The 23334-nt window shown below is 35.8% G+C and overlaps 1 protein-coding gene across 3 annotated transcripts in view; it reads left to right on the top strand.

Annotated features, from left to right (window-relative positions):
* Nucleotides 1-23334, top strand: part of MCTP1 (multiple C2 and transmembrane domain containing 1) — a 457836-nt gene that overhangs the window by 213164 nt on the left and 221338 nt on the right. For all 3 annotated transcript variants that reach the window (XM_054578606.1, XM_054578607.1, XM_054578605.1), the window contains exons 3-5: nucleotides 10849-10991; nucleotides 18726-18805; nucleotides 22048-22159. In XM_054578606.1, coding sequence (XP_054434581.1) covers nucleotides 10849-10991; nucleotides 18726-18805; nucleotides 22048-22159 — 335 coding nt within the window. The remainder of the gene's footprint in view (nucleotides 1-10848; nucleotides 10992-18725; nucleotides 18806-22047; nucleotides 22160-23334) is intronic.

Below are 23334 nucleotides of genomic sequence, written 5' to 3'. Positions count from 1 at the left end.
CACAGTAGGAGAGACGTTTACCACCAGCTCCCAACAGTGGCCATCTCATTATGTTCATGGCAAGACATCGACATTAAAAAAATCTCATTGCCTTGCATATGATATTTCAATGACAAATGTTGGGTGTCAAATCTCATTTGATGATAATACTGACCTCAACAGAAGTCATAGCAGATTCTGAAAATAATTTATATTTGATGATATTGTATTACATGTAGTGTATAACACTAAATTTTAAAAGATATGGTGTAGGCATAGAGATGAGAAGTGTAAAAATTCATATTTATTTTACATGCATTATTAACCTTTAGGTTGGCTTTGTCCAAATATTTTAGACCAGCTAGTTCTAAATTTAGAAATTACTTTCAATAATTTAAGAAAACAACAGACTTGCCCTTGGTATATCCTCTATTCAAAGACTGATCATATAACATCAGACAATGCAATCTTAAAATATTTTTTTATCTATTTAATCATTTACTGTCCTATTTTAACTCACTTGAAGAAAAATTCCAAGTCCTTACCAAGGACCTGTAGATTCCCACATGATCTGTTGTCCCACCAAGCTCTGACTTTGTCTCCTTCCACTTACTTTCTGGGTCACTCACTCCATCCATGACTCGAATTCTTCAGGGCCTCTGCACTTCTGCTTCTTCTGCCGGAAATTTACTTTAGGTCCCTTTATGTTTCTGTAGGTGCAGCTTCCCCTCCACATGCTACCTAAAATAGCAGAACCCTCAGATCTTTACCTGTGGTTTTATGTTTCTTCCTGCACCTATCACGACGTGGCATATCATCTACCTCTTTATTGATTCATTGCCTGTTTTCCTGCACTAGAATAAAAGCTCCTTGAGAATACGTACTTTGTTTTATGTCCTGCTGAATCCCCCGTGCCTAGCACATAAGAGATATCTGGTAAATATTGTTGAGCACATGCAATGTATTTCAGAAAAGGAAAAATATACCAGTTAGAGAATTCATTCACTCTGTAAACCAGCAAAGATCTTGTATTAAGAAAGAGCCTCATTTTCTTTTAAAAAGTAGTAGAATGTTAATGGAAATGGAAAGTAGCAACTTGGCAAGAAGGCAGAAGACAAGAAAGCGTGAGGCATTGGGAAATGTAGAGCTTAGTTTGATCCTACAGTTTTTCTTAAACCTACCAATGCAGGCCATGGACTTTTTCCACACCCCACTGGAGAGGTGAAGGGGGAATACTGTGTTGAAGATAGGAACAAGAACTCACAACACCTACTACTATTCCGCACGCTGTCTTTTCTTTTATCGGTGACAACATGCTTTAGCAGGATAATTGCAAGTTTTGAAGTCAGTTGTCACATTAAACACTTATTAGCTGTTTTTAGCATAAGGGGCAAAGGTTTTTTTCATTGTTCCTCAAGTATTTTAGTTACATTGTAGGTGTTAACATTTTGCTTTGCTTATCTTTTTCACTTGCTTATAAAACTTATATAACCATTGAGTATATCAAATAATACCATAATTGAATAAAAGCTTTTAATTAATACTCCAGAGACATGGAGATAACTGTAATCATTCTCTTGGAACTTATATTTTGAAAAGAAGAAAAATATTGTTAATTGCTTACTTGTAAAAACATATCCTTTAAAAATTCTCTCTTTGAAAAATGATGGACAAGATAATCAGCTTGTTGCATCTTTCTTTTAATGACCTCAGACATATAATTGTGTCAATGACTAAATATATTAAGGACCACACATGCTAGGAAGGGGTGCCTGTGAAACAGGGGCTAGCTATTTTCTTATAGTTCTAAAGATCCACAAGAGGCAGATGAGCTCTATAATGTACATTTTATAACAGACCTGTCCAAGATAACACACTCTATCATATGATGTATGTGTTCAGCAAATACTGATTTAATTTTGAAGTGCCAACTTGGACGAATCTGAACTGCTTCTACATTCCATCTACATGACCACCTGCTTCTGTCACTTTGGTAACTTAGAGTTTTGTATGTAGTGAAAGACTAGATGATGTTTCTTCCAACTCTAAGACTTTGTGTTTTTAACAATACTATTCAGTCATCACTAAGTTTTGAAGAGAAAACATTGCAGAATGGGAAGATGAACAATATGCATAATATGACTTTTTTCATTTTGTTGCTGTTCTTAAAATAAGTAAAATGTAAAAAATAGAAACTTTTAAATGTCACTAAATTCTAATAAAATACTAAGATAATATGTAACTATTATAAATCCTCAGAATTACATTTTTAGTATTAGTTCTTTGTGGAGAATCTCTATATGAATAAACTATTGATCACTTAATGGGATATTTTGTAAATTGGATTTTAAAAGTATTTTAAAAGACTAAATACCAATGAAGTTCTTTCTTGAGGGTTTAAAATCATGCATTTTAAAAAATTATTTGCACCAAACAATGCAATCATATTGTGATTTGTATTAATTTTTGTCTTGGTGAAGGTAAATCTAAACAGATAAACACCATCTATCAATGATTTAATAACATGATAGAATCTTACATGTTGCTTTTACCATAGTCTAGTATGGATCAGTGATGGAGGGTAGGGCGCCAGCTCTGCTTCTCACAGTCATTAAGGGGCCCAACATTTTTCCCCTTCTAGCAATATAACCTTCTTTTTAGTCCTCAGAGTCTTTTCTCTCCAGCCTGTGGATGGTAAAATAAGAGTCACACATGGGAGGCTTTTCATGAACTAGGCTTAGAATCAAGATACATCATTTTCTGGGTTTATATTCAGTTGACCAGAATGTAGCCACATGGCCACTTCTAATTTTAAAGGAGTCTGAGAGCTGTAGAACAGCTATGTGCCCAGGAAGAAAAAATCATAGATATTGCCAAGAAATAGCAGTCCTGGCTACCACCTACCACCAAATATCTGGTTCACTCTTCTTCCTAAACATAGAACACATTCACCCTTCCCAAGGTAAACAGCCCCAAGTCCCATATAGTCATTATATTCAGCTCTAAGTCCAGAATCTCTAAATAGAAGGAAATCCTTAATGAGGTCCAAATGTGGTTCTTGTAGCCCAGTGAATTATGAATTTGCCTGCCACTTAGCCAGACACATCCAATATATAATGACCACAAGGAAAGCATGGGAGACTTACAGCAATCACTTGTCCATAGCAATTGTGAAATCTCCAGGAAGGCCACTTACCTGGAAGGTAGGGAAATTCTTTAGTTAGAACTCTACTATTTGGGGGAGAATCTCTTGTCCATTGTTCTCTTAGGCAACTGGCTCCACCATCTGAGAAGTTCTTCTTATCTATTACTGCCCTCTGGAGCTGCATCTGAAATGGGTGTGGAAGAGCCTCCCCTCCCTGGGCATGCACAGCTTTCATGTTCTGCTTCCTGCTGGTACAAGATCAAAGATGTCAACCAGCTAAGTTCCTTTTCTCAAAAAACTTGGTAGGCTTCCATGTGCCAATGTTCTTTCTTAGACATACTCCTCAAACGTGATTTATTCCTTTGCCCCTCCCTTTCAACATAATGGCAGATACCTTAAGACCAATAAAGCTTAGGTTCAACAGCAGATAGTCTGCCCTTCAAGTTCTCACAGGAACAATTTTACCAAATGTTCGCTATGGCCTAACAAAGCTCTCCAGGCTCCCAGTGTTACCTTGCTATCCTCTATGCAACCACTGAGTCAGTCCCGTATCTTAGGGAATTTGTTTACAGCAGCACATATTCTTGGAATCAATTCTTGGATTATTTAAGATAAGTAGCATTAAGACCTGTAAAAGAGAAACATACTTATCTCCGGGATTTAACAAAATAAAAATTTATTATTTCTTTATCACTTTGTAGTGTATTGTAGGTGGTTTTGGGCTTCTGTTCTATTCAGGGGCTCCAGACTTCCGGCCCTCAGTGTTGGAGAAAAGGAGAGAGGGCTGTCTATGGAAAGATGTCATGGGCTAGGCCTGAAAGTGGGAAACAGCTTCCACTCACGTTCTGTTGGCCAGAACCTGGTCCTCAGTCACATGGTCACACCTCAGTCAAAGGCCTCGAAAGTGTGGTTTAGTTGCTTGCCTATGAAGAAGAGGAAAACACAGATGGCAGTGAAGGTAGTAGTTTCAGCCATAATTTCACTGTACATATAAAAATAGACTCCTTCTATACATACTGTGCAAAAATGGGACAGTTTTTACTGTATGTTTAATATATCTATTTATTAGACATACAACATAATAATAGAAGAGATGTCACAAGCATATTCACTCACCTTTATCCTGGTATGGTTTCTAGTTGATTGCTCTGAATAAATCCAATCAATCAACTAAGTACGAACTCTAAGATTGCTACTAAAATGAGATTTTTTAAAAAGCATTTTGTAAAACTATAGCAGATTGGGCCATTTTTAGGAATTACAATGAATATCAATTACCACATTTTGGGAGAGTAGTAAAGGCAAAATGCTTACCATTGTAGAAGGTATAGCATAATGCTTTTGTGATATTAAGCTTTATGTATTTCAGATTCATTATCTGATAATAAAATTGAAATGAGATTCTTAGAATTATAGTAAATAAGAGTGAGGGGAAAAGAGTTGGTAAAAAAAGGTTGCAATTTAAGTACATACAAGCACTCATTCATTCAGTTATACTGGAGAGTTTTCAGTCAACCAACATTTCTCGATCACATATGATAAATCAGGAACTGTTGCCAGACCCCGGAGAGCGGAAGTAAACAGTAGGCCTGAATGTGGCAGGTGTTACCGTAGAGGATGTTTGGGAGCATAAGAGAAGAACCTAGCAATGCCCATGGGCTGGACCGGAAAAGATGCCCAAGCAGCCATGAGGCTTGAAATTAGTACTGAAAGAGGCCTGAGGGTGGTGAAGGACGATCAAGGGAAAGGTATAGAGAAGGGCACGGCATCAGAGGGGGGTGCGGGTTCGAGGTGCTGTGTCCTGTAGTTGACAGGTCTGGTGAAAGATGAGCCTGAGAAATTAGCAGCAGATCAGTTTGTATGACGTACTCAGGAGTTTGAACTTTATTCTGAAATCAATGAAAAAGCATAAGGAATTTTAGAGCAAGGGAGTAAGATCAGGTTTTTGTGTCAGAAAAATATCTAAGCATAAGATTTTGGAGAATGAATTGGAGTGGAGAGGACTAAAAGCAGGGAGACAATTTTTTCCCCCTCACAAATTGAGTATGTGAATTTGCTAAAGAATGTATTATTCAATTACCATGCATTTGTGATACATTTTAATCATATTATAATATATAATTGTCTCAGAATTCTTTGAGTTAATGATAGTAATCCATCAACAAGCCATAAAATGATTTTCATTATTATTACTTATAGTTTTGATTGATAAAGAGGATTTTCTTTTTAGGGTTGTAATAACATTTTTTTAGTGGATATGTTCTATGGGACTCCAGTTATTTTCCATATATTTTATGATACTTCCTTATACTAATGTTTATAATTATTTATAGGCTACTTTTCTTGATTTAACAAATCTAATAGAATTGCTATCTCTACATAACTAGGAAGGAGAAATCTGAAAATAGTCATTATTTTTCTGCTATATATTCATATATTCTTAAATGATTAAAGAAAATAGCTAAATAGTAAATGTTACCTTAACTGAAATTAATTTATATATAGCATATAAATACTACATATAAATTTCTTTCTTGTTTATCCCGAAGTTTGCATTTAAAAAATATGCCAAAATATTACCCATAAAAGTCAATAGCTTCTGTCATATACACCTCTGTTTTGTGTGTCTGCAAGTACTTTCTTTTCAAAGAAAGAAATTTAATTAGTTTAGTTCTATACCGCACTTTATCACAGCATTATTTTTAATTCATCTATGTGCTACATCATGGTAACTTCATTAACTAGAAATTTTAAACTCACTGGAATATTCATATTTCTCATTATGGAAAAAGTGTTAGTTCACTTTTATTTCATTAAGCCACATGTGATTATACATCTCTTGCTTTTGAATTTTAATATATTTAGTCATTTAGCCCATGCAATATTTCTAATGTTGGGACTTAAAAATCTCCAACAAAAAATGAGGAAGGGATGGAAGGGCTTAAGGAAATGATTTTAACACATAAATACGGTATCTGTTTTGAAGATTTTAAAATCATTAGTGAAAATTAATTTATATTAAGACAATCTGTTGCTCTGAGTATGTTTTGAACATCACTATTTTACAAGCCTCTTTCTAGTATGAAGGATCTAATTACACAAAGTTGCCTTCTTTGTTGCACTTGGACAATAAAGGTAAATTTAGATATTTGTAGGAAAATTGGATACCTTCAGGAAGATCCAGCTTAAATTTGAATTCTTTTTAACTGGCTACACTTAATATTGATGTTCACTTCTCGTTTTCCTTTTGTTGTCTTTTTTTCCCTTCTTTCTCTTTCCTCTGTCTGAATGTGTAGTAGAGGTACACTGCCCATCAAACCTTAAAGGTGTCTTAAGACCAAAAACGAAGTGGGAAACTCCATAGGATATAACAGAATTTGCTGTAGGGTAATTTACTTTCAGGGATGTAGGGTGGGAGTAGACAGACAGCGCTGGCAGTTCTCCACTGAAAGGCAGTTGTTACAGTAAATATTTTATCGTGTAGCTGAACTACTAATGATTAACAAGACAAAGGGGCAAAAAAACCTAGAAGCCAGAGCCATACCTCCTGGTGGTCTTGTGGTAGATAATTACTTAGCAAACACCAGCATGATTATTTACCTCGGCTGTTTTGTCTTCCTCGCCATTACTGAGATGAATCTTTATGATTACATTGTGTAGGCGTACGGAACACGATGATCATTGTGTTCCATGGCCTGTGTCTGCTGGCTAGGACCAGTGAGGCCAAAGTTAAATAGGGAAGAAAGAAAGTGTGGGGCTTACAAAGATGGAGTCAATGTGTTTACATCAACATCTGTACATCTTCCCTCTTCATCTTCTTCTCCTTTTGTACAGAAGCTGAGTTTCAATCTGAATTGTTTTTGATTAGGATTTGGCATTATTGAAAATTGCAGGTTTCTGAAATAGGCATAGCTACTTATTTTCATTACAGAATACATTTGGAATAAGATTGATTTAAACTTCTTAAGCAGGAGGCTTATTTATTGAGAATAAAAACCAAGAGACTCCGTATTAGGTGGCTACATACATTTTAAATAGCTATAATACAATTTTAAGGGAAGAGAGGCTGCCATCTTGTGTTTGCCGTGTTCATTGCTGCACAAAAGGTGACCCATTCAAAGTTTAGTTCTGTTGGACTTAAATTAAAGGAAATGCTGAAGTGCTCATCAGTGTCCTGACTCTGAAAAAAATAAGACATAGCATTGGGGATACGTAATCCTTTACGACATGAGAAGACATTATACAAATCATCTCATTCTTTTTTAAAACACAATTTGATCTTAGGGTACAGAAATAAATAATGGATAGCCTAAAAATTTGAAGCATGGAATTAACAGTTATAAAATAATTATGTTTACAAATAAATTCTGAAATTAATGCTGTATGATAAAATGAATGTTGAAAAATTGCTCTTAAATATGGCATTGATACCAAAACAGATTTCATTTAAGGGCTAACATTTCCTATTTTCCTGTCCTGTACTTATTTGCCTGGGTTTCATTTCATTATCGCCATAAAAAATGTTTTAATGAGGGTATGACCCAGCTAATGACAATAAAGCACAAGAAAATGCCGGAGAGTAAGTGTGCAGTAGATGCCTTAACTTTGAATCTCCGAATATAATAACTGTTAGTGCCATCTTGTGGTTCAATGTAATATTGCAACAAAACAGCACAGACACATGAATTTATTGTTTTTTAATTTTTTTGAACCAACTAAACCTTCTTATGGTATAATATATTTAATAAAGATTAGCCACATGTTAATGGCTTGGATTTGTTGGGGGTTTGTTATAATAAAATTCCCTGATTTCACAGGAAAGTCTATTGTAATAAAAGAACCCCTAAAACATGAAATTTTCTTATCTGTGAAATATAACAAGGTAGCACTATTCAAAGTGAGATCAGGGATTAGTTTTGAAATACAAACTTAAGAGAAGTAGGCCCTATGGTCGAAGAAGTCTGGTAAATGCTGCATGCCATGTCCTCTTCTTGCAGAGTCCATTCTTTTATTGGAAGGTTATAGAAAATCTATTTAATTTTGCTCTAAACCAGCGTTTTTCAAATATGCCTGACCAAAGAACTCTTTTTTAAAAGGAAATAATACCTATTAATATTATCATATAATAAATTGCTGAAATAAGCTCGGAAAAACACTTTCAAACGTAAAAGATTAGACACAGGATTTTTACTGCCTCTAAATTAAAGCAATGTCTCCAATTCTCTACGTTGGGATCACAAGCTGAAGGTTTTGAACTCTTAAGGACTCTAAGTCACTAAAAGGCCCCTAAGTTAATAATTTGAGAACAATCAGAGTTTTCTTAAAGAAACTAGACTATTAACAAATCATTAAATTTTAATGCTAGCACCCAGAGGGCTAATCAATGGTTGCAATGAGAGAGGCAGAGCAAATTTCATCTTGTGAAGTCAAAACAAAGTGAGCGAAGTCAGATGACTAACTCCCGTGAGTGAGCACATGCATCTGTTGTTCCTGTGGCTGTGCCTATGAAATTTGCTAATCTACTATCTCCAATCCAAGTCACCCCGTGGCCAAATCTACACACTTATAAAATATTTTACCATCATAACGTGGTAAAAACAGAGTCCCTAAAAACAGCCTTTCTCTTTCTCTTATGCCAATTCATGAGCTCCTTGTGCCTATCACAGGCTAAAAATTCTGTCTCTAATTCCTAACTTAACCCTTAGACCTACTGTTGTTGGCTGGGTTATTTCTTAAACCCGTTGGATATTTACTGCCTCAAAAGGCAGCAAGGATATGACAAAATGTTCTGAGATTCTGTACTAAGCACTGAAGATTTTTTCTAAATAGTGACAAAAAAGGCTCTGGTATTATGGAGCTTATTATATTTTAGCAGGAGGTAACAGTTACATAGATGACTTTCAAAATGAAAGGCAATAACTTTATCCAGGGCATGGCTGGGAAAATACACACGAGTACATGGATTTTAATATCCCTCAATATATGTGTTATGACTCTCAATTCCCAGGGTCCTCAGCCCTAGTTGGAAATCACTGGGTTAAAAATAGCCATTTTAAGTATTAAACATTTTGGTTGTATTGAGTCCCCTAAAGAATGCATTATAACAGGTTACTATGTACTACTCTGCATTTGTATGTATAACTATTTTTAAAAGTTTGTACCATTATGATAGAATTGAACTATCCAAATGGGAATTTTACAATGAGAAATTGAGCGTATTATTTTATTATACCCAGGTCTGGGCATACAAATACAAGGCATTACATTTATTTGGGGAATGTGAGGAGTTTTGAGAGAGCCCCCAAGTAATTAAATTAAAAAAGCTAAAACGGCTAAGGCACCTTGCAATTGGTATAGGTGTTTATGTGTCCTTGAACTGAGTGGAACGTTGAGGAGGGATACAGATTGTGAGTTTCAGGTCAGTATCATGATTGTAATGCCCAATATTTATATGGTGCTTTTCAGTTTTCATAGCCCCACTCATATTTTTTAAATTATATAGATATAGTTATCAACTATAACATCAGTGGAAAAAACTGAAAAATTGAACAACATTTTATTGTAAGAGCTTCATGTAAAGAATTATATCCTCAGGATGAAGGTTGTCACACATTAGAATGATTCACTTGGGGACGTCACTGTTACACCTCTAGGAATTCTTAATAACAACATCAACTCATTAGATCAAGACTGCTCTCACTCATCAGTCAAAATGGGGGAAATGGTGTAATATACAGGGTGTGGTGCAAAATCTAAAATCTTTTTATTATAAAATCTTTTATTATAAAATCATAAGCATGTAATTCTATAATGTAATATTATTACACTCAAGCGCACCATATGACATTTTAGGTGGAATGTTCAAATTAAAACTATAAATTATTACACCCATATTATTACCCTACCAACCACACTCCAGCAGGTGTTGCTTGCCATACCCTGCGTGTATAGATATATAAAGGCCCTCCTCCTTGCAGGTATAGTAGAAAAAGCATAGGATTCAGAGCCAAACATCCTTGGATGGAATTCTAACTCTATCTCTTGCTAATTGTTGTCCTTAAGCAACTTACTTGACAGCTCTGATTTTTTTTCTTTTTTCATCTTTGGGAGCTTGGGAGGCATTAAGGGGTAATATGAGATATTCAGATTATTTCATAAACATTTGTCCCCTTCACCCTGATTCCTTCCTCTGAGACCTTCATTTCTTCCTAACATTCTAAAATTGAAACTTCTGAGCAAGAGAGAATATGGGACCAAGGATGAAATTGAAGCCCAGTTTCAGGCTCATCTTTGCCTAACTAAACCCATTAGATTACTATAAAATATTAGCAGCTTATCTAAGTCTAAAACTAGTTAAATCAGCCAAGATCATGGATGATCCTTTTTATAGTTAACCAGATGATACCAAGAGAAATGTCAAACCTAATCCCTATCATTTATAAAATGAATTAAATTTACATATGCAGTATGCAATAGAGGTTTTAAAATACCAGGACAGGGTACCATTATTAAGTATAGAAGGTTAATAATAATGATAATTGTTATTATACTAACATAATTTATTGTCACTTCAATATTTCAGGAAAAACTCTCAACCCTATTTCCATGTGATAAACCTTGTTGAACTTTTATTCCTCGCATACTTTCTGGTGTTTAGATGAGCTATTCTCTTCCCTCCATAGAAAGGCATAATTAACACGGATCAATCTGCATTTCTTTAACAGGGACAAGTGATCCTTACGTGAAGTTTAAAATTGGAGGAAAAGAAGTTTTTAGAAGTAGAATAATACACAAGAACCTCAACCCTGTGTGGGAGGAGAAAGCTTGCATTCTCATTGACCATCTTAGAGAGCCATTATATGTGAAGGTAAGCCATTTATTGGTTTTCCCTAATGCCACTTGACATCAAAATCCCTGTTTGATCATTTTGTGTCATGTCTCTCTGACAAGATTTTTCACCAGAGACATATTCTGTCGTGCACAATTGTAATCTGTGGATGATTAGATAAAAACAAGATAGAGGGGTGGGGAAGAGGGGACAGGTTTCTTCAGGACAGTTCTGGTGCCAATTATTCAGGAGGATTATGAAGTCCAGCTCCTTCTGCTTTGGGTGATCAACTGATTCGTGCACTTTGGGAACGTATAGAAACAAGTCTCCTTAGCAGCTAGCAACAAGGAAAGCGCACACCGAACCCAGCCTTTCTGATTAGTAATTGTATCAGGGGACCTGCCAGTCCCAATTGCAAACAAAATGCTTTACTTGGAAAATGAAAAGGGTAAAGATAATAGGGGGAGAAATATTCCTATTTCTGCTATATTATCAAAGATGAAAAAAGTATTTTCTTTAGTTCGATGTTGTTTTTTAAAGAAGAATTTAAGGAAAGGGTTATACCCTAATTCCTTGCTTTATTTTCATACCCGACTTCCCTTAAATTCATATCTCTAGGTCATATGTTCATTTTGGCTCCTGTATTCTGAGGACCCATTCGGTGGCTAAACCTTTTTCTCCTTTTACTGTATCACACGCCCCATCTTTTTCTCTAAATTGTCACAACTGGTACATAAGCCAAAAAGCTCAGATCATTTTTTCAAGTCTCTGGGCACCCTTCATCTCCTCAACTTTTCAAGTGTATTGTGTCCAGTTGTTTCTCTTCTCCACAGAAAGGGGAAAAAAGTCAAGATTTTTTTAAAAATCATAGCATGACAGTTTATAAGATAGATGAAAAGAGAATTTCCTAAGTCTATAGTTGATAAGTGTCTAGGATTCATTATGGGGAGAGTAGACCTGTCTTCACATAAGGTATAGTCTCAAGTGTACTTTCCTTAAAGGAAATCAGTTCAATAGAATAGTGAACATAATGTGCAATTGCATAAAAATTATCGATGTGTTAGCATTCACCACAAACCTGCTGTTCACCGAAGAGAAGACCTGCAGGGTCAGAGACGTTTCTCCCTGCTCCTCACTGCTGGAAAGGAAGAAATATCTACATGAGGAAAAAGGAAATACCTTCCTAATAAAGAACTGAATAGGGGATGAAAAGAGAATTAAAAAAAGACAAGTGATGTAAAGAAAATTTCCTTTCTAGGGGGTTAAAAGAGATGAGTTAGAGTAGCTGCCATCATAAAGAAAATGGATGGGAAAGGAAAACAGGTGTGAATAAGGACAGCACTGGGACATTTGTGTGTCATTTAGTGTCCCTAAGAGAAAAATCAGGGAAGGAAAAGGAGTTACTTTTATATTCGTTTGTTGTGGCTCTGTTTCTTTAATGGGATGTTACTCTGTAACAGACGATACGGAGCACCAGTGTTTACAAGGGTTACAAATGAACGTCCCAAAACTACATAAGAAGTTGGTTGGGTTCTTTAGCTTTTCTCTTGCGTTCAAGAATAAGTATTAAGCCATATAAAAATCCAATTGTCAAAATGCACAATTCAAAAGGAATATCTTAATTGGCTCAAAAACAAGTAAAATAATGGAAAAATTTTTGTTTTGGTTTGAGAGAGTCAGGGTATATACACAGACATACTTGTACTACACGTGGAGACGGTGACACTGCATGCGGGTGAGTGACACACTGTGAGCAAAGGAGTGGCAGGGAGAAGCCAAGGGTTGTTTCGGTTTCTTTGGCTGCCACTCTGAGATGCAGGGCACCACAGCGAGTAGCACAACTTCACTTCTGCCATCCGGAAGATACGTAGTGAATTATAAAAGATTTTAAGTTCAAACGAAACCGCACTAGCTTCTGAAATACTAGAACAAGCACAAAATGACATTTTATTTTATGTGTTACTTTATGCTTTTTAATATGTTTTGATATCTTTCATTTGATTTTCATGGTATGTTAATTGCATAGGGCTTCTTTTGAAAAAAAAATCTCTAGCTTTTTCCATTTTTTTTTTGTGCTATCCACTTTTTACCTAGCCTCGCATACACAAAAACCTAAATAAAATGCATTGGTAGATATGGTATTTTAAGTTACTAGAATTTCAGGAAAATTGCATCATTTTCATTGGCTCTGCACAGACCTGTGTGATTGACTGATTTGATTTTAACATGATGACCACATTCTCCATGAGGGGAGATTAATCTTGCCTCAGAGATTTCTTGGGGACCAACCAGTTCTGTAGTGTTGGATAATATGAAAATGTATCCATGAACTAGATAATTAGAAAATATTAAGTACTACTCTCCCATCTCTAGTTAAAGGAAAAAGAAGTCCATGTATGTAGACCCTGATGTCTGGTTTCTATCAACGTAAAGGTTACCAAGGGAAACAAAACCCAGTTCTGAGCCAAGGTTATAAAATCACAATAAAGTTCAGTACTTGTACCATTTCTAGTAAAAACAGATACTTTTCAAACAAAATATCCTGGCACTGCCATTTTTAAAGACTGCACAAAATGAGTAAGAATCTACTTTGCAATTGGTTGGAATCTGTGTAGCTTTTGGTTTTAATGAAAAGGAATATTCCTTCAATTCTGAATGCCTTCACAGTAAGGGCAGGAGGTGAAACAAATCTGGAGGAACAGACTCAAAGTACGTATAAGAAGGAGGGAGTAGAAGGAGGGAGTTCGAACGCAGTCCTCTCACTGAGCCATGAGCCCCTGGAGCCTGCTCTGTGTCCTCAGGGACGCTCTGGCACACGTCTTAAACAACAGAGCACATTCAGCATCCATTTCTGCTGAATTGAATTAAAATCTCCATTATCATTCTCACTGGCACTATTATCTAAGGTACACAGTGAAAACCAGAGTTACAGTGGAAGAGACAGAAATAATATAAAGCGGAAAATGTCCATATAAATTGTTGCTTGTTTGGCCTAATCATGAGCCTGATAGAAAGATTTGAGAATTAGCAAAACAATTCAGTTAGGGGCCATATTACTGTTTCTAAGATTGTCATTTTAATAATATGGATAGTTTCTTAAATAATGCATATCTATTCAAGTTTAAAATTTAAAATTAAAAAGGTACTTTATGCTTGGTTCAAGTTAAAAAAGACCACGTTACTGTCTTACCTAAAATTATTCCTCCATAGGTTTTAAGGGCCCTAAGAGGATGTTATATACCAATGACCCTCAACCCTAGCTGTACATTAGAATTATCCAGAGACCTTTAAAGAATCTAGATGTCCAAGTCTCTCTTCCAAAGATTCTGATTCAGGATCTGGGAGATAGGGTCCATGCTTCTGTGTTTTCAAAACACAATAGTTTATTCTGATGCACTGCTTGGGTAGAGAGTCACATTTCTAGACACTTAAATGGAAACTGAATAGTTGGAATGGAAATAGGTTTATAGTCATAAACCACAGAACAACCGAATGAAATTATTCCAAATTTCTGTGTTATCTTAGATATGTTTTCCTACGTGGTTCAAAAACCGTTCCTAAATGCATGAATCAAGAAATTCCACTATTTTAAATTTTTAAAAAATCAATAGGAAAACAAAACAAAGAAAGAACAAAAAAAAAGCATGACTGTACTTGTTTTGCTTTATCGGAAAAGCACTTGTGAGGTTACTGAGTCTTGGGATGGAATCTGCAGTCTCATCGTCATAATAATGGCGACCGTGGACTGAGCATTGTGCTGCGTGTCCCAGCTACGTCATCTCACATCATCCTGACAATAACCCTACAAGTAACTGCCATCATCTCCTTTGTCATTATTTTTTTTTAATTTTATTAAATTTATTTGGGTGATATTGGTTAATAAAATTATATGGGTTACAAATGTGCAGTTCTGTGATGTCATCGGTGTATTGCATGTGTGTGTTCACCACCCAGAGTCTCCCCGTCACCACATATTTGACCCCTTTTTCCCTCACTTATCCCCCGCCCCCTACCCTTTGTCTCCGATAACCACCACACTGTTGTCTGTACCTATCTCATCTCCTTTTTATAGACAAATGAGACTCAGAGAGTTTAAGATTGCTATGTCCACTCAGCAATTCAGCAAAAGAGCTTTTATTTTCCACTAAAGATGATTAATTGCAATGGTCACAGTTAGGTCTTGTTTTGTTTCTTTGTTTTCCAATGCCAATTCTATGATTTAGAGTGTCATGATTCTTTTATAATGAAATGGTTATTTTGAAGCTGCCTGGGTATGAAAATGAGTCATGGATGTATTTTCTGAGTAGAATCTTATGTTTGGATCATATAGTTTGATCTGGGTCCCTTTCCACTTCCTATTCCCATTAGGCATCCTCATTTCATTCAAATGCCACCTTCCGTTGTATCAGTAGTAGTTCCCATTATCTCGTACCCTGAGATACTTTTCTCCATTGCACTTATGACTACCTAACATGCATTTGTTTATTGTCTGCAACTTTCCCTTATATGAAACCCCCAAGAAATAAAGACTTTGTTTAGTCTTTTGCTGTATTTCCAGTACCTAGAACACTACTTAGGAATTTGTAGGTGCTCACCAAATATTTTTGCAATAAATGAATGAATAAAAGTATTACTCATTCAAACTGCCAAATTACATCTCCTCTGAAGTCACAGTTACCTAGAGATATGTCAGTCATTCGAGCTAAAAAAGCCCCATTTGTCCTGAAGCCACTGTTATTTCCTGTTACTTGCATCCAAAAGCGTTTTAACTGATCTACTCTGAAATACATTGATTAGAATAAATGCATTGATTGAAGTAAAACATTTGTTGTTCTAAATTCTTTTGAGAATGGAGAGAGTTGTTACCGAGCCCCAAACAACTTCTACCTGATGTTACCTAGTATTTCCAACACAAATGGAGTGGAGGCTCATGAAAACAAGGATGTAAACATTTAATTGTTTACATTTGAATTCCAAGTGCTTCATCCACAGTGGGTATCCAAGATGTAGTGGTTAAATGTCTGAAATCCAGTACAGCGAGATTTAAATCTGACCTCTTTCAATCTTGGGATTTAGGGGAAAGTAACAAACTTTTTAAAATTTGGATTCCTTATCTGAAATATGGAAACAATACCTTGTTCACTGAGCTGTGTAAGGATTAAATTTAAAAATCTATGTAATGTGTTTAACACAGTGCCTAACATACAGTAAATATAAAAAAAAAAAACATTAATCAGAGTTAACGGTCCTTGTTGTTATCATAACGGGGGTGCCTTTCCCTTGTCCTCTCTTTTCTCCGCTGTGTATTTCTGAAGCTCCCCTGAGAGCAATGCTCCCTCTGACTGAGAGTTTCTAGAACTTGAAACCAAGTACCATAGCTAATAATTTCATTAACAAATGGATTTTTATGTTTCCATTCTGTCCTGCATTTATGCCTTCGCTGATTAATAGGAATTGAGAACTAAAATAAATATCTAGCGTTAGGACAGTAGGGAAGACTCTCACCATGAGAGTAAAGTGAGTTTAAATGTTGAATCACCCAGCTGGGTTTCTACACTAATAAATGCACCTGGTTTATAGCTCTTCACTTTGCATGCATGGATGTACCCCAGGTGTTCTCATTGTTTATATGTCACTATAGCCTCCCCAACACTTTAAGCCTTAAAGTAGTACAATTAGAAGAGATTGCACAAGAGAAATTTCTCTAATCTGTGGCATAAATTTTATGTTATAAAATACACTACTGCAGCCACTTGCAAATACCAAGGTGTCAGTTATAAAGATGTGCAAAATGCTCACGTGATATGCCACTGAGTGGATGACTAAAGCTCCGAAATATAATTGATCAACGAGACTATTGATCGTGGGAGTGCTGTGCTTTCTACAACAAATGTACTCCTGAAAGGCTGTATGTAAATCAAATGACTGTAGATTGAATAATTTAAGAGGCATTAGAGAAACTTATTACTTAAATAAATCCCCTTATGACTCTTCAAATTTAAGAATCCTTTTGTAATGAAAAGTATTTATCTTTTTGTTTTAATATTGATTTTATTACATGTTACGTTTGTTTAAATTGAGGTATACCTGCGCCAGAGAAAAAACAGTAGCTGATTGAGGGCTGCCGTGTATACATGGTTCCAACTGCTTCTAGCTTTCTCACAGTGTGCCCGGAACTGGGCACAGGAGCGCTGGGCTACGGGTTCTCTCAGGCTAATGGATTCTCACATCCTGGAGAGGCTAATGGCTTGGCTTGTCCTTTCAAGAGAGAACTTATCAATTTATGCTCATATATTCCAGTAAATGAGTATATGATTTTCTATTTGAAAGGGTCGGGAAACACAGTTCTGAACTTCATCTAGGAGCATTTTTTTCCATCTTGAAAATTTCCCTGACATCCACTGTTATGTGATTCCTTTCAGACCCTGTTATTTTCTTTACAATACTTATCAAAATGTGTACTTACACATCACCTGTGTACTTCCTCATTTAACGTGTGTCTCCCTCACTATACTGTAAACATTGACAATGTGACTTTTGCTCACCACTGTTTACTCAGTGCCTAGCACATTGGCGGACACGTGATTAGTACTTGGTCAATCTTGGCTGAAGGAAAAAATTAATAAATGGATGAAAGTTAGCTAATTCCCATTTACTTAGAGATTTTTTTTTTTAGAAACGGCCTTAACTGATCTAGCTGTGCACTCCTTCTCCAATCTCCTTCCACTCTCCGTCTTTCTCAATGTGCTTTAACTACACTGGCTTCTTAATAATTATCCGGAAACATGCTGAGTGCTTGCTGTTTCCTCCACCTAGAGCGCTCTTTCCACGCTAACGTGGCTTAATCTTTCTCATCACTGGGGTCTCTATGTGAAGATGCTTCCTCCCAGAGTCCTTCCTGAACTCCCTGTCTAAAATAGCAGCTCCCGCCATGCCCCCGCAGGTATTTGTCTTCATAGCATCCATCACTAAACTGTACATGTCCATTTGGGTATTTATTGACTGTCTCAGCCCCTAAATGGAAGGAAGTCTGGGACATTGTCTGTCTTATTCACTGTAGTATGAATAAGAACCATGAAAGGCATAGAGAAGATACGGGATAAATTGTTTTGACAGAGGGAAGAAATGTGTTCTCCTTTCCTTTTCTTGTCCTTTTTTTGTTGTTAATCACATTCACATTATCCCCTAGTCATTGCTTGTGACAATAAACACTTACTTTAATTTAACCTTAATATAACATTACAAAATGCTTTAATCATAGTATCTCAGTTTTCACTTATTTGTATGTTTAAATGGCATTGTCTTATAGTATCATAGAATTTGTCTTCTATGACCTGAGAAGTATGAAGAACTTGGAATGATATTCTCACCATCTTTAGCTCAGGATGAAAGAAAATATTTGTTAAATTTCATACCAACTCATTTGCCTTCCAGAAATGCTTATACCCTTTTATAATATGGGGACACTACTCAGAGTCGGTGTTTCCCACATTTTGAATGATCTACTATATTTTATTTGATTTTATTATCTTTCTTAAAGTTCTATTTGATATAAATCAATAATTTTAAGTAGGACATTAAACACCATTTTCTTTTAATGTTTTCTGACACCTTAGTATCACACATCACAAAAACAAATATTTTTTAAAAGTGTATGTTAGGAACCTTCATTGTTTTGGTGACATAGACAAGAATCAATATTTTATAATCAAGATATTTTTATTTAAATCTTATTTTCGAATTGTTTATAACAATGTCTTTTTGGCCCCTTAGGTATTTGACTATGACTTTGGACTGCAGGATGACTTTATGGGCTCAGCCTTTCTGGACCTCACACAGCTGGAGTTAAACAGGTGATTTCTGGACTGTTATAAAATCACTACACCTTGCTAGGAAGATGGGTCAGTATACTAGGCAATGTCAGCAGATCTGGAGTCTAAAAGCTGTTCTGTCATGTGCCGTTGCAAGCCTTTGTGCTAGGCAGACCTTCTTAAGTACATTTTTCTCACCTGCCCAATGGAAATAATAGCATCTTCCCTGACTATCTCATTCAACAACAACTATTCAACAGAAAAATTCTTGGGTGCCTGCTTTGCCCCCAGTGCAGTGCTAAGTACCAGGGATCTAAAGATAAAAGCCATATTCCTTGTTCTCACCTGGCTTGTGTGGTTGTAGTGGGGCATCAAGAGGATTATACCTGTTCATCATATTTATTAACTTAAGATTCAGGCCACCATACAGGAAATTAAACACGTGCACTTTGCTTCAAAGACAGCAACTCTCTTATCACCTCAGCCATAGTAGAGTCTAACTTTGCCATCATCAGTAATCCTAGGTTACCAAGGAATGCCCAGAGAGTAGAGGCAGACTGGTTGTATTTGCTCAGTTACATTAGCTTTCTATAGTTTGACTAGTTGTAAAGTTATATTATTACTATTAATATTAATTATTCCTTGTACCTAATTATGGGCTTATATTTTTTCAAATGCATTTCCACATAGGAGCTAAGGCTTGATTAATACTACAGAAGGAAAAATAGGCTTAAAAGGGTCAAGTGCTGCTGGAATGGGTTGCAAAGGAAGTTGTAAAATCTTCTTTGGTGGTTTTAAGGAAAAAGAATTCTGTTTGTTTTAGATGATCATGCTGCATCTTGTGGCAGAAATAGTGGAAAGCAGTATGATGGGCTGGATTACTGCTCTGTAGTTTTATAAATGTAGATGAGAAGAGAAATATAAATTGTAGAGCCCCTTATGTGTTATAGTCAACTAAGTTTGAGCATGGTGTCCCCTCATTGGTCTTCCAAAAGGTCATTTTTACCTCAAAATGGACCCAAAAAAGGGGCCTTTTCTGTACTCCCCTTATGTCCTTCATTGGAACCGTAGTTCAGGCTTGACCTAAGGATAGAGTCCAGGTGAATGCTGGTTCCCCACCTCACTACAGTGGAAGGAAGCACCCTAGGTGGTGTTGTATTTAGTCCATTATTGTAAAACTAAGCTCCAACTAAAATGGGCTGTGCTGTTCTTCTATAAAGTCCATAATATATTTCCCATAAACTTATGCAAAAGGATATACAAACTACTGGGCTTAATCAGGGAGCATAAAGTTTTCTTCTTCTCTATTAAAGATAAATTATTATAAAAAATAACTAAATGGAAAAATATGGAATGATTAAGAAAATAAACATATCCAGCACTTGGTGTTCATATTGCCACATTACTTACTTTACATATTAATTAATCCATCCCTTTCCCCAAAACCACTTTTTAAAATCACATACTACTTTTAAAAATTACCTATTTGTAATTATGCCATTAGATTCCATGTATAAATTCAGTAGTCTCTGGGTGTAGGAAGATGGATAATAATAGTAGTCATATAAATAGTTATGCTACTATGTAATGCATTAAGGTACCTCTTGCAAAAAATGTCCTAAAGCAATTGCAAAAGTCCATAAATCTTTATCATGTAGTCATTATAAAAATATAATGAAGTTTTTTCTATTAATTTTTATATATAATCACTACAGGAAAACAAGTTGTAATCCACACACACACAAACACACACAATATAATGCTTAATAATATATATTCTTAAAATAAAAAGAACAAGTTATTTTCATCCAACCATAATGATTAGTTATACTAAAATAATATTGAAACCATTTGTTCCACAACTATTATAACATATATTATCTAACAGGTTACTTATGTTTCAGCCAAAGCCCCTGATATTAGAAAACTTAATATTTTTAATAACATCATTCCTTGACTTGGAGAATTAAGCATTATGAGAAAGAGTTTTCTAGTATTATAATAACTTAGTATTAAAAAATACCTAAGGTTCTTAACCCTGATCATATGAGGACATCGTTTGGTAAGCTTTGTAAATATATAGATTTCTAGACCGCCCCCCCTCCGCCTCCTATTGATCTACAGAGCCAGAGTCATCATGGGTGGGATTCGGGATTATGCACTTTGTAAAAACTCCCCAGTTGATTGTGATGTGCAGCCAGGATCAAAAACCCTTATTTGGACCAGCTTTCCCTACCAAACCTTCCTCACAGTGTTAGACTCCAACTGTATCATTTCCTAAAAGTTAAGTTCAATGAAGACAAGGATCTTATGTTTGGTCTTGACCTCTGGTTTTGACCCAGAATCTAGCACAGTGTGCGGCATTTAATATGTGATTAATACATATTTTGTGAATGAAATTAATGAACAAGTGACTAAAGAAGCAAAGGAACATTACTAATTTGCCACCATTTCAAGATTCAAGTTTAGTGCCAAACTTTTCACTGCCCCATAGGTTTATGGAAGGCATGAACCCCTATTTGTTAAATATGAATTAAAATATGGAAACAAACTATCACTATGTATTATCTATTGAATGTATACTTTGCTTCTTTTCTAAAAGTAGTTTGGGTAATGAGTAATTTGTAATCTCTCAGAGATACTTAATTCCAAAATCTTCTAAGTATTGATCAAATTATTGCTTTCCTTGTGTTTCTGAATCTAAAAGTTGTTCAGGCAAGAGTTTAAACAACCCAAAAATAGGCACGCTGTTTTAAATATTGGAATTCTTTTAAGTAATTATATGTTGTTTTTAAAGTATATCTGCAATGTATATCATGCAAATTATATTTTATACTTTTTCTTCTCCCACTCATTTGTTTATTCTATATCACACTCCTGATTTTTTAAAAAAAATCTTAAAAAATGAAAAGAAAGCTAGTGGTCAATAAGTGACCCTATTTAGTTGTTGGAGTCAAATTTATAGAAAAGAGCTTCCATTGTATCCTGTGTGCTTAGAGATCATAGAGCAGGAACATAAAGGTTTCTCTATGCTGGGGTTTTCTTGGCTTTATGGGCAACCTTTTGGCCTTTGTAGAACCCCATGCAAGACTGAAACTTATCCAGTGAGTCCAAGTGTACCCATCTGGCTCAAAACTTATTGGATAACTTAATTCGTTGATGAAATTTTAATAACAAGAAAAATTGTAACAGGAGTGTAAAGGAAGACAAAAGTGTGGATATAAAAAGTATTTTGGGCTTATTCATTGAATAACTGTTCCAAATCTTAATATTTTTTACCACAGGCCCACAGATGTGACCCTAACACTGAAAGATCCCCACTATCCTGACCATGACCTTGGGACCATTTTGCTCTCAGTCATCCTGACCCCTAAGGAAGGAGAGCACAGGGATATGGTAAGTCCCTCCAGGGCCTTGCAGAGCTGCTTTATTGTCCTCAAACTTGCTCTCAAATGTTCATTCAAACATTGTTTGACTGTTGTGAGCCTTCTCTGAACCCAGAGGTAATAATAAAAAGAAGCAGCCTATGAAAATCTGGCCTTTGTTTCTGTGAGTGTCCTGGGTATCTCTAGTCCCTGTGTATTCTATCTTTCGAACTCAAATTTCCTGTGCTGTGCTCCAGATGAGAACCTCTTGTTGTAAAATAAGAAACACATTTGCATCTTTTATTGTAATTTTATTTCGCAATTTCAGACATGTTATATGGGAGACAAAGGGTAGTGTTCATTCGGGGACTGTATTTATTAAGGAATTGAAGATTTGGAATTTTACACTGAGATATCCAGACCTTAGTATTTTGACTATAGTGTCAGGTGTACCATAACAAAGAAAATGAAGTGAAATTATAACAGTTTGTGCTTTCTGGTTTTGGTTTGCTGAACAAGCGAGTACCTTTCATTGTCTGGTGGGCTGCCATGCCGGTGTTACCCATTTTCCAGCACTGGCTGGCTGTGCTTCTTTGCACACCATGCTGCGGTGAGAAACTCACAAGGATACTCCGAGGAGCCAGCTACAACAGCGTTGCTGAAGGGACATAAAACAACAGTAGGTTTGACCCATATCTGTATGCTGAACCGTGCACTTTCTGCCACAGTTTACCAGAGAGTATTTATTAGACTCAACATGCTTTCATGTACCGAGAGTTACTCTCACTGGTTCTGATTTTAACACATTTTAGGACTAGACGTAATTTTTTAAGCAAGTTCAAGTACCCAATTTAGCAATGTGTGCATTGCTATCTTAAAATAATGTAAGATTGAAGTTGGTGTATACTATCTACTGGAAAGGTATTATTGATACTTTTCTCTAAATTGTAGATAAACATAGTTCCATCTTCAAATAAGGAAGTGTTTTAAACTTACTGAAAAATTCACCCTTTTCAATAAGTATTTTTCTCTCTTTAAAAATTAAACAATGAGCACACATACACGATTTAAGTATGATTTAAGTGTCTATAACTTTATTCAGTGAGGAAGAAATTCCTCTTTTCCAGCAAGTGTTACCATATAGTACCTGCGGCGAGAACTGAGCACGGCGGAGGAACGCATGCACGTGGGCCTGCGCACAGGCCC

Source organism: Pteronotus mesoamericanus, unplaced genomic scaffold, assembly GCF_021234165.1.
Source record: "Pteronotus mesoamericanus isolate MK-2021 breed Mesoamerican mustached bat unplaced genomic scaffold, CSHL_Meso_final contig_50, whole genome shotgun sequence".
Classification (NCBI taxonomy): domain Eukaryota; kingdom Metazoa; phylum Chordata; class Mammalia; order Chiroptera; family Mormoopidae; genus Pteronotus; species Pteronotus mesoamericanus.
Note: the sequence above shows the minus strand (reverse complement) of the source record. Positions and strands in the feature narration are given on the sequence as shown.